This window comes from Diceros bicornis, chromosome 4 (genome assembly GCF_020826845.1).
Source record: "Diceros bicornis minor isolate mBicDic1 chromosome 4, mDicBic1.mat.cur, whole genome shotgun sequence".
Classification (NCBI taxonomy): domain Eukaryota; kingdom Metazoa; phylum Chordata; class Mammalia; order Perissodactyla; family Rhinocerotidae; genus Diceros; species Diceros bicornis.
The window spans coordinates 22,685,320-22,697,633 of record NC_080743.1 but is presented as its reverse complement, the minus strand read 5'-3'; the positions used below and the strand labels follow the sequence as shown (position 1 = coordinate 22,697,633).

Here is a 12,314-nt window from a genome sequence, read left to right as displayed (position 1 = left end):
CAGTAAATGAATTGACCTTAGTCACACTGCAGTATTTTGAATCAATTTCATTTGATTCTAGAACATTTTGATAAAAAAGTCTGAATCACAGAAGAAAACTGAATTTGGAAAAAGAACTTGATATTCTCACATTTTTGTAGGTCTCAAGTTTAGGCCTCACATATTCAGGTTTTGTCTTCCATTTTTCAGGAATCAAAATGGCAATATTTTTGAAATAGAATCTTTTTTCTGTAGCTTCAAACAGGTATGGAGATGCCTGGGTCACCATGTCCTGAGAAAAAAGAAAACATACATAACAAGTGCAATTACGACTGGGAATAGACAAACTTACCAATCATTCAAATTTACATCTGTATTTTACATTTCCAAAGACTGGTTATTTATCAAAATGGGAAGGGAAAATGTGGAAATACCTTTTATTAATAATAATAGCTAACCTTTTTGAGCACTTACCGCATGATTTGTGTCACAGTGTAATGGTTGACAATGCAGACTCCTGAGGCTGACACTAATTCCGGCTCCACCACCTATTGTGGGACATCGGGCAATTTCCTTGAGCCCTCTTGAGCCTCAGTTTCTCCGTTTATAAAATGGAAAATATTACAGTGACCAGCTCATAAGGTTGTGAGGACCAAATGAAGTCAAAAAAGCCCTTGGAACCGTGTTTACTTAGCACAAGTGCTTATTAAATGTAAGCTATTAGTTTCATCTCATTTGATCCTTTGAGGATCAATAAACCTTTAGAAAGAAACTGACAATTAGAGAGTATAAGTCTCAAAGTCTCACACCAAGCAGTACTGGGAGAGAAACTCAAATTAAAATGAATATGACTTCAATACCCGCTGACTCCTGTAATAATTTGGGGGCTAACCAAATGTTATGATAGTATTTATTTTTAGTATAGTACTAAGTGTCAGATATAAGGAAGTGGCCTAATTATATAATTTCTTTTTAAGTTACAACTAACTTTATTTCTCTACAATGGAAGAGCCATAGTGTTAAATTATAAATACCTCAGCAGGTTCCCTGAGATGCATCACAACAAGACAGTAGAGAGGGTATCACAAGATATTTATTATTGAAAGGGCATTGGGTCTATTAGATCTGAAATCACTGGCCTCAAAAGCGAGAGTAGACAGAGGAAAGAAGAGGGCTGAAGCCTGAGCCCCGGAAGCCACCACCATTTAGAGGTGGGAAGAGAAGGAGCCAGCAAAGGAGACTCAGAAGGAGCAGCTGGTGCATGGGAAGGAAATCAGAAGGCATGGGGTGAGAGTGTTTCCAGAAGGAGAGAGTGATCATAGGTGTCAAATGCTGTTGAGCAATCAAGTAAGATGAAGACTAAGAACTGATCAATGGATTTGGCATCCTGGGTGAGCCGTTTTAGTGGAATGGAGATGACAGCTCCATATGAGTGAATTCAAGAGAGGGAGAGGTGAGGAAGTGGAGGCACTGAATACAGACAACAGCTCAAGAAGTTTTCTGTAAATTAAAGGAGAATAGAGAAGCGAAGCAGTAGCCGAAGGAGCACTTCCGGACAAGGGAGTTTTGTGTGGTTTGTTTTTTTTAAAAACGGGAACTATTCTAGCACATGTATGTGCTAATGGAAAAATTCCCCGATGATGCAAGAGAAAAAAGGGATCATTGCAGGATGAAAGTCCTTCCTGGAGCAGACCAGAGTGATTAGACTCCTGTGCCCCGTGGGGTTGGCCTTAGGGGCAGAAACAGTGCAGTGTTATATGGGGAAGCAGTACTCAGGTATTGACGCAGAGGTGAACCCTGCTCTGCCACTTCCTAACGTGATAAACTTGGGGAATTTATTTTCTCTCTCTGAGCCTCAGTTTCTCTCCTTTCAAATATTGATAATAATGGTTGCCTTGCTAGTTTTAAAAAAATTCTCATTATTGATTTGCATTTTCTTCCTCCAAAAAAGCCAGATCTTCAACAATCGCTAGGAGAATTTAACATTGTGTCATTTTTAAAAATAAAAACACTGAGTCAGGATCACCAGAAAAGTTGAAAAGTGGGTATAAAACTTCCTGCGTTAGAGTGTCATATTATAATATGACTTGGGAAATGTGACTTTTCAGTGTCTCCCAAGAAGAAAGATAAGCAGCAAGAAATGGTCTTGTCTTCCATGCTTTAGTGGAAACATTCATAAGGGATCTTTGCTTCGGCATCTGTTCCAGATTTTGAGAGGGACCTCATGTCCAAACAGACATTTATACTCAAGGCTGAGAGAAGGTTGAAGATGACAGTTTACAGGATGGGCTAGAAATTCCTTAGGGACAGGGTTAGTGTATGTTCACCACTAGATTCTTGGTTCCTGACATAATGTAGATGCTCTGCAAATGTCTGCCGGATGAATGAACAAATGAATGAATGAATGAAGTGATTATGAATGGCAAACTGTCCAGGAGTACCAAGACAGGAGGTGCCTGGGCTCCCTGCATTGAGGAGACCCTAGACTGCTCCCATTGTGCGTCTTGTGTGTTTGTGCGTGACAGAGAGAGAGCATGCTTCTCCCTGACCCTCATTCCCTCATCCTGTGAAATGTGCTCTCGCTGCTTCAACTTAAACTGACAGGAGCACAGGTGTGGTAGACGGAACTGCTGCAGCGCCATCTGCCGGACTTGTAGGTGGAGAAATCTTGGGGCTTGTCCTGCTGAAGCAAGTATTTAAGAGTTGACTCAGAGGCTTCTGTCCCCACCAGGGCACCCGGGGGAGAGTCTCCCCTCAGAAAGAAGGTTGTTGGAGCAGAGAGTGAGGAATGGCCAGGAAACGCGGTAAAGCCCACAATGAGGTCCCTCAACTCTACACTTCTGGAACATCAAAAAGGGAGGAACACACTTTGATGAACTACTCAGTTAGGGCCTCCGAGCACACTACTGCCTGTAAAAGTGGTCCTGTTACAGAGAAGGAAATGTGGAAACCAACTTATCCCATACTCACCTCATTTAGGACTCAAAGCAGAAAGCCAATTTACTAGTTGTAGTGAGAAGTATGTTTCTCAGAAGGAAAACCCCAGAAATAATGAGATGAAAGCACGTTGAAAGCTCTAAAGCATCGTATAAATACAAATTTCCATTGTCATTAGGCACAAGGCATCTCTGTTCTCCTTCTGGTATGTTCCTGAGCCCCACTGACTGTCTAGCCAGAGAAGAAACCTGCTGGTCATATTTTTCTCCCACACTTTCTGTGTCTGTTGCTCCAAGTGGCTCCTTCATTTTTGCTGATGCTATTTCCAAGTTTAGAGGCAATCAAAAACGTACCCAAGGTTTCTGATTGTTCAGAGATTTCAAAAGGTATGAATTTTCCTTTTACTGATGGCAGCAATATCTGACAGTCTTCAGGTTAAATGGGCAAGCTTCCCCTCCTCTCTCAACTACTGCGATTCTCCAGCCCCAAACTCCTCTTGGTGGTTTCTCTCCAGACTCCATTTTTCTGGGTTTGCTCCTGCTCAGAGCAAGGAACCTTTGGGACAACGCTGGGAGTCCTTGCCATATTAACTTCCGAGCTCATACTCAGAAATTTTGGTCAGAAGCGAGCCCCAGTCCCCTTGGCTTAGTTAAGACGGGTGACTCATTTCCATCAAGAAGGATTAAAAGAGGGACTGGTGACTGATTACTTTGCCCACCATTTACTGAGCTCTTACTATGTACCAGGCTCTATGACTGCATTCTTAAAGTTTTTTTTTTTTTTAATTTTTGAGATAATTTTACAGATGACTTACAGAAGATGTGCAGACATTGTGCTGACTTCCCGTATATCCTTCACCCAGCTTCCCTTATATGCATGCATTGTTAAATTTAATACTCACAAAATCCTATGAGGAAGGTACTTATGTTTACCCGCATTTTTGTTTTTTTGTTGTTGGTTTTTTTTTTTTGTGTGAGGAAGATCAGCCCTGAGCATTATCCATGCCAATCCTCCTCTTTTTGCTGAGGAAGACCGGCCCTAAGCTAGCATCTATTGCCAATCCTCCTCTCTTTTTTTCCGTTTTCTCCCCAAAGGCCCAGTAGATAATTGTATGTCATAGTTGTACATCCTTCTAGTTGCTGTATGTGGGATGCCGCCTCAACATGGCCGGACAAGCGGTGCGTTGGTGCGCGCCCGGGATCCGAACCTGGGCCGCCAGCAGCGGAGTGCGCGCACTTAACCCCTAAGCCAGGGGGCCGGCCCCCTGTTTACTCCCATTTTACAGACAGTACTTTTGCTCGTTACACAATACTGCCTCTGATATGCTACAGTTAGACTCTAGCGTGTCTTTTGTAAGGCATTTCCCTCTTATTCTTAGCTGTTCGTTGTTGTATATGACCTCTCTAACCCCTCCACCTTACAACAATTAGACACCTCTGCCAGGACGGCAAGAGCCTTCTTCGCTAGTTTTTCCTTCTCCCGCAGAAGAAGTAACAGGTGAGATGAGGCCACTCAGCAGCCCTGAGAGAATCCCTTCCATTGGAGCTGGTAAAATGCGGGGTTTCTTCCCACTGGAAGGGTCAGGGTTGTTCTTAAGTCAGAGATTTTATCCTTGGCTCCTGTATTAGGATCACAGAGAAGGGGGTTACAAGTAGGAGAATAAAAGGAGAATTTGATATAAGCCAATGGTAAAACCAGGCAAAGGAATGTATCCTCTGTGCATCTCACAATATCTGCCAAATGTAGGGGGCTCTACGTTGGTGCAGAATTAAATAATTTTCAATGAAATCATCCACAGCCAATAAATGTAGACGTCATCGTATCAACAATGTATCAAACCCTGAGTTATGTACATTGCATTTAATATCTCATCTCGCAAAGAATCCTAATCGCTAAGTGTTACTATTAACATTTTTCAGCTGAAGAAACTGAGACTCAGACATGAAAATAACTTGCCAGTGTCACACAACTGGGGTTAGAGAACTCATGTTCCCTCTATCACAATATTATACTTAATTTTTTTTTAAAAAAAAGCATGGATAATTATCATTTCGAACTTACCTTTATTTGTTGAATGAGTGTTTCATCTTCTGGCACATTAGGGTCAATTGCAATGACAATGCCTTCATAGCCATTATTATTCAGCTGAATGAGTGAATTGCTCAGGGCCCCTTCCAGAAGGTGAAGGACTAAGATGAAAACAGAACTCTTAAATGACCCCATTGCTGTACTTCTCCCTTGGATTTCTCTCTTTGGGAAGTATTGGTTTTGGAGGCAGCTTTCTTTACCCCTATTTATATGAACATATAGACACAAGTTATCAGAGGTAGTTTACCAAGGACTTAAACCCCTTGATCCAAAATTGTTTAACTATTGCGTTTATCTCCAATATGAGGGTAATCAAAGCTTAGTCTCAAATTCTGTGTACTTTTAAATATTTTGTTTTAAAAGGTTCGCTGGCCTTGACTTCGCCTGTGCCAGATGCTAAGAATGAGGGTGAGGCGCCCACATCCGGTTCCCTGGAAGGACTCACAGGTGATAGGCAGCTTGGCCATTGAAAGATGTTTACTTCTTACAAATGTTTGCCCAGCCAGGGACACTGGCTCACCCAATGCCACCCTCCAGCCCCCACCTGCCCAGCCGAGACCTGACTGTTCTGTGTATTCAATAAGCATTCATTAAGTGTAAATCATGTATCCAGTTATCCCTCGTGGTGATCTTTATTTTTATCCCCATTGATCTTGACATAACGTCAGCACCTCTTGGTGCACGCCTCAGACAATCCACTTGCACCAAAAGCATTAGCAAGCAACATAGATATTACTGAATATTTTATAATAGAGAGAAAAGATAAAATTTTTTTGTGCAAAGCAAACTCCCTCAAGTTTTCTCATCAGTCCTCTCCTTTCTCTGTTCCATAGCTCCTATCAGTCAACAAAATTCAAATTAACAATATGAAATTATTTTACTGAAACTTAATGTCTCTCAGGCTATGAATTATGGACTGCCATCTACCACATAGATTCTTTTAAATTTTCCATACCTCAGATGGAAACTCAAATTGGTCCACCACCTTCCTGCATTCAAATTACTTGAAATATCCCTTCATCCCATGACTTTATTTGGTCTTCGCATGGTGGTAAGCATCGATTTCATTTTGTCTGTTCCTTGTCTTTGACATTGACTCATAAAATTTAAATTAGTACTTATTTCTAACAATTAGTATTTATTGCTTAAGTGCTTAATCTTTAAGCAATCGAAAGTGAAGCACTGAAATAGAGTGGAAGTACTCAATTATAAAGTGGTTGTCCAGATGATCCAAATATGCTTTCATATGAAAATAATTTATTCAATGCTTATTGAATAAATGTCTGCATTTATTGTACATATGACATAAAAAATTTAGATTCTAACATGTCTCAGACCCCCAACTATGTGTATCTTTCCTGGATTCCCTAGAAAACAGAGCCTAAGGCTAGCTTATGTGCTAACGATTTGAGAGTTTAATCCCAGAGCAGTGAGAGTGAGGGGAAGGGGAAATGAGTCAGGGATGGCTGGGAAGTAGTGAAAGGTGAAGTGTTACCACACTGGTACAATGAAGAGACCCAACAGTCCACCCTGCAGGTGCACCTGCTCTGCCATCTGGGATATCTCCTAATGGGCTATACAAAGAAACCATGCCTTGGAACAGTCCATTGGAGGAAGAAAGGGAAAGTGTTTGGCTCCTTCTCATCTCCTTTAGGTGATCAACTCCCCTGAACTTCCTGGCTGTGTTGTCCAGCGTTCAGTTGTCAAGCTTCAGCGGCTGCTTGGAAAGAGAGATACCATGCCCTGTGATATACAAGGAGCTAAGGATTCCAAGTGGTGCCGGCTTGATCTCTGGCAGTGGAACCACTTGGGCTTGCAAGGAGTGAGTAGTGACTGAGGAGGAGCAAGTGACTGAGGGTCCAGTAGACTGATGGGACTAAGAAAATCTAAGGAGGTCAATAAGATAAGTCCAGTACAATTCATCCCTTGAACTGCTCACATCCACTCATACTCTTTCATACTATCTAGCTCCAATACTATACTGTAGAGTTTGCATTTTTTTGTGTGAGCACAAGCTGTCTCGCTTTTTCCTTGAGAGAAGGTACAAGTCCAATCATTCATAGAATCTCCTTCAAAGTGGTGGCCAATTGCAATCTCCTAAAATATCTAAAGCAAGAGAGTTATTTAAATAAATTGCGGTGTCTGCTGCTAGAGCTCAAGGCCGTTATAGATATTTATTATCTCCTTCCTTCATCACCAATTTCCCTCACATTGAGCCAGTATTTTGGCTGATCTGTGTTGCTTGTTTGCCTGTTGGTGTAACCCAACCCTTCATCCCTGAGGAGTCTGAGCCCTTAGTTGCCCTGCCCTTGTTGGGTTGCGGCTGCTGCAGCTGCCTGTGACAGGGGTCATCTGGTATGATAGACCCAGCTTAGGTGCCTCCCCAGATTTGCTTGGCCTTCCCTGCTGGCCTTGGCTGCTTGCTCCGTGGAGTCCATGCTGCTGCTACGGTTGCCTCATCTCCTGCTGGCTCTTCTCTGCTTCCCTAGGAAGAGGGCCTAGTTTAGCATGGCCTCTGCTGGGCTGGAGTGGCAGCTCCCCTCTCTCTGGTGCTCAAGACTGGCCTAGACAGATGCACAGAGGCTCTGGCTCACATAAAGCATCGTACTTTAGCACCTGGGATCTGGCTTTGTCAGAGGCAGCCCAGATGAGTCAGATGACACAAACCAGAGGTTCAGGTAGTTAACCTGAGAGACAAACTTTCATCAAAGATGTAGGGTATTTCCAGCATCCCATAAGTCTCTTTTGTGTTTCTTTCTAGTCAAAAACTCCCAAACGGTAATCGCTATTCTGACCTCCATTACCACATAGATTAATTTTACCTGTTTTTGAACTTCATATAAACAAAAATGTACAGCACACTCTCTTGTGTCTGTCTGTCTACTTTCACATAACATTTTCTGCATGAAATTCAGCCATGTAGTTGCATATAGCAGTAATACGTTCTTTTTCCATTGTAAGACTATACCACAATTTACCTGCCAACTGCTGTTGATGAACGTTTGGATTATTTCCTGTTTGGGACTATTATAAATAAAACTTCCATAGACTATAAGCATTGATTTCAGTTGGGTATATACCAAGAGTGGAATTGCTGGGTCACAGGGTGTACTTATGTCCAGCTTTAGTTGATCTTTCAAACACTTCTCAAAGTGGTTGTACCTATTGCTCCACATTTCTGTCAGTACTTGGTACTATCAGTCTATAATTTTAGCTACTCTGGTGGGAATGGAATCATATTGTACTGTGATTTTAATTAATTTGCATTTTCCCTGATGACTAATATTGTTAAGCACCTTTTCGTATACTTTTGGTCATTTGGATATCTTATGTTGTGAAGTGCCTGTTCGAGTCTTTTTGCCCAATTTTTAATTAGGTTGTCTTTTTCGTATTGATTTATAAGAGTTCTTTATATGTTATGGGTATTGAGTCCTTTGTTGGATATAGGTATTGCAAATACCTTTTTCCAGTTTGTGTCTTGCCTTAATGGTGCTTTCGGATGAATAGGGGTTCTTAATGTTAATGGAGTCCAATTTAATTTTTTCTTTCATGAGTAGTGTGTTTTGGGTCATATTTAAGACAGCTTTTCCAAGTTCATGAAGATATCATACAATATTCTGTTCTAGAAGCTGTATTGCTTTACCTTTCACATTTAGGTCGGTGATTTATTTCAAATTAATTTTTTTGTGTAGTGTATGGTGAGATTCAAGATTTTTGTTTTGTTTTGTTTTCTTTTCCTTTATGGATAGAATAGGCCCAGACCATTTATTAAAAGGACGATAATTTCCCCCACTGAATTGCAGTTGTGCTTTCGTTGTGAATGAGGTGACTGCAAATGTGTGGGTCTGTTTCTAGACTCTCCTTTCTGTTCCATTGGTCTATGTGACTATCCTTATTCCAGTAGCATATTAATTACTGCTGCTTCGTAAGTCTTGATGTCTGATAGTATAAACACTCCAAATTTGTTTTTCTTCAAGATTATTTTGACTATTTTAAGTCCTTTGGATTTTAATATAAAATTTAGGGTCGGCTTGTCAATTCCACCAAAAAAAAAATCTTCTGAGTTTTATAGGATTGTATTGGATTTATAAATCAGTTTGGAGAGAATTGACATTTTTATAATATTGAGTCCCTAAAATTCATGGATATGGCATATCTCTTCATTTTAAGTTTTATTTAATTGATCTAAACCATATTTTATATTTTTCAGGGTAGAAGTATTATGCATTTTTCATTAGATTTACTTCTAGGGTTTTTTTTTTTTTTTGGTGCTATTGTAAATGGTATTTTTATAAATTTTAATTTTCTAATTCTGTGTTGCTGGCATATAGAAATATAATAGATTTTTATATATTGATCTTATATTCAGTGAGTTTGCTCAAAATCCCAGCAAGGTTTTGTAGAAATTGACAAGTTTATTCTAAAATATATGTGAAAATACATCTATATCTATAATAGCCAAACACTCTTGAAAAAGAAAAGTTAGAGGACCATTACCTGATTTAGTGATTTGCTATAAAGCTACAATAATTAAGACAGTGTGATATCAGTGTAAGGATAGACAAATAGATCAAGGGAACAGAATATACCTACTCATATATATACTCAATAGATTTTCTACAAATGCATATGTAAAACAATGAAGGGAGGCAACTCAGTGGGTAGAAGAGAGTTCTTTTCAATAAATGATGTTGGAACAACCAGACATATGTTTGGGAAAATAATTTTACTCCTACTTTATAAAAATATGAATTCATCATGAATCATAGATATAAATATGAGTTAAGATATAAACTGGAAAAAATACAAGATAATATCTTCACAACTATAGTGTATAAAGATTTCCTAGAACAGAGAAAACACTAAGCATAAGAAATATATATAATGTATAATTTCTTTATCATATTTATAATAGTTATTGTAAACTCATTGTCTGCTAATTCCAAGTCTGGATCATTTTTGGATTTTCTTCCACTGACAGATTTTTATTCTTATTAATGATGGGACACATTTCCTGCTTGTTGCCATGTCTAGTAATTTTTTATTATATACTGGATGAAATATTGTGGAGAGTCTGTATTGTGTTATCCTCCTCTGAGTTGTATTCTAGTAGTTAAATTGTTGGTGCATCGTCTGGATTCTGCAGAGACTTGGTTTTACGCTTCGTCAAAGCAGATCTACTTCAGTTTTGCCCTTGTTTCTATAGCATAACTCTTAGTCTGGGGACATGGTCCTTACCCCTAATGTGGCCCTGCTAGAGTTTCAGTGGAAGCACAAGCCCCTGTAACTTGGGTGGGGTTGAACCTTAAACTTTTTCTCCCCAGAACTGGGCAGTTGCTGAAATCTCTGTTCAGCTCTTTTAGCCTCCAAGCTCTTGTTTTCTATTAGATTCCTTTGCAGCTTAGGACTCACCCCAAAATTGAAAAGATGCAGATTTTTTGTGGTTGCTTCCTTTCTAGGATTTCCTCCCTCAAATTCCAACGGCTTTGGCACCCCAGAACTCTTAGTTCTGGCCTGTCAATCCAGTAAGACTGCTGCTTTCTGCTTGAGCTCTATCCAGATGCTCTGAGCAACCTGGGAATGCCTTCGGGGGACAAGCTGGCTAAATGTGGATCTCACCTAGATTGCTTCCTTTTTTTTTAAGCGTCACATCTCCTCCGGTTTCTACCTGCTTTTGTCAGTGTCCAGTGCCTTCAAAGAGTTTTAATTTTTTTCCAGAGTTATAATTGTTATCAGCAAGATAATTAGTTTGATTTGAACAACTCTGCCATTAGTAGGATTGGATTTGTCACATTGTTTTAAACAAATGATATATCTAGGGGTCAGCTCTTCTAAAAATAATTACATTATAGCAGAAGGCAAAGCCTAAAGCAAATAAAGTAATATTTTTGGTAGACATTCTGGTACTAACATGCAGGTGCAAAGGCACTTTTGGGGCAGTCAACAGTGTATGCATAAATAGCAATTTGCTCAGTACATAGGCTATATCAACTCATGCCCTAAAAATCTCCTATCTCCTGCTTCTCTCTCTCTCCCATTCAGATTTAACCTTCTTTTACTACCCCTGAAAGAATAAGGCAAAAAATGGAGAGGATATTCTCCTTAATTTCCAAAACAAATTTCTATTTACTGCATAACAACAACTATTCTGACATTTGAAGATAATAATAATACTTGCCTAATCACCTTCACTCCCTAGACTTTTCTCCACTCTCCCAGTTAACTGAGCATCTGACTCCATTTTTGCTCCTCTTGCAACAAATCTTCAATGATGTTATTATTCGTGTGGTATTCCACCAGAGACCAATGCCTCATAGTTCCTCATTCTCCTTGGCCTAACTCTAGTCTGTTTCTATTCTTTACCATTTGTTTCAGATCAGTGTCACCTCCTTTACAGTAGCTCTGTTCTATTGATGATTGCTGGGATCTCTAAATCACTATCTTCTCAAATTTACGTCTTTCTTCTTGTCTAATGCTTCACTCCCTCACGACCACTGAACAATGTTTACTCTATCCACTTGACAAGATCACCCTTTCTACCCTGCTGTAATATATTTCAATTTGTCATTTTAACATCCTTAATCTTTCTTAGTTTTGCCTCTTCCAATTCACTAATTTCTGGACTTAAGTCCATTTGTTTATTCCTGCACCCACAAGATGGAAAAAACAAAAAGAAACAAAAAAACAAACAAACAAAAAAAACTGTGAAATAACACAGTGCCCTAAAGTTAGATTTGTTCTCCCGCTAATTGGTCTTGAAAGAGTTAGATATTTCTAGGTATAATCCCCAGCATCTTCCCACACCTTAAATAGACATGAGTGAAGGACTGGTATGAGAACCTGGCTCTACTCCTACATGGCTCTGCCATTCACCAGCACAGTGCTTTGTATCACGCCTTTAACCTCCATTTTCCTGTCTGTAAATTGAGTAAAATATTTGAAGATTTAAAACTTGCCCCTCCCCATCTCAGTATTTTACCAGCCCTTTGAACTACAGAGAAACAAATCCTAGGCTAGCATGTGTAACATCAGTAGAGGGAGGAGGGACTGATTGCCAAGGAGGGACTTGAAGTTCCCATCTGGGAAAATTTAGGCACTATGAGACTTAGCATGTAACAGGCCAGACCTGGGATGTAGTATGAACTGCAAGGAGGCTGCCGAGGTAGAGAGATTTGCTGGTTGTTTTTCTTCCCAGCACTGCTCTGAGTCTCTGACCCAAGGCTTCATGCTCTCTGTCTCTTGTTCTTCTTGTGTAAATTCCCCACAATTCCCGCCTCACCTTAATTTTCATTCTTAATTGGTCCTGGTTA

The 12,314-nt window shown here is 39.9% G+C and overlaps 1 protein-coding gene across 1 annotated transcript in view; it reads right to left on the bottom strand.

Moving 5' to 3' along the window:
* Positions 1-5,181, bottom strand: part of CLCA1 (chloride channel accessory 1) — a 29,989-nt gene extending 24,808 nt beyond the window's left edge. The window contains exons 1-2 of the mRNA XM_058537113.1: positions 4,978-5,181; positions 131-271 (exon numbers count right to left, since the gene is read on the bottom strand). Coding sequence (XP_058393096.1) covers positions 131-271; positions 4,978-5,139 — 303 coding nt within the window. The 5' untranslated portion in view covers positions 5,140-5,181. The remainder of the gene's footprint in view (positions 1-130; positions 272-4,977) is intronic.
* Positions 5,182-12,314: the final 7,133 nt, after the last annotated feature.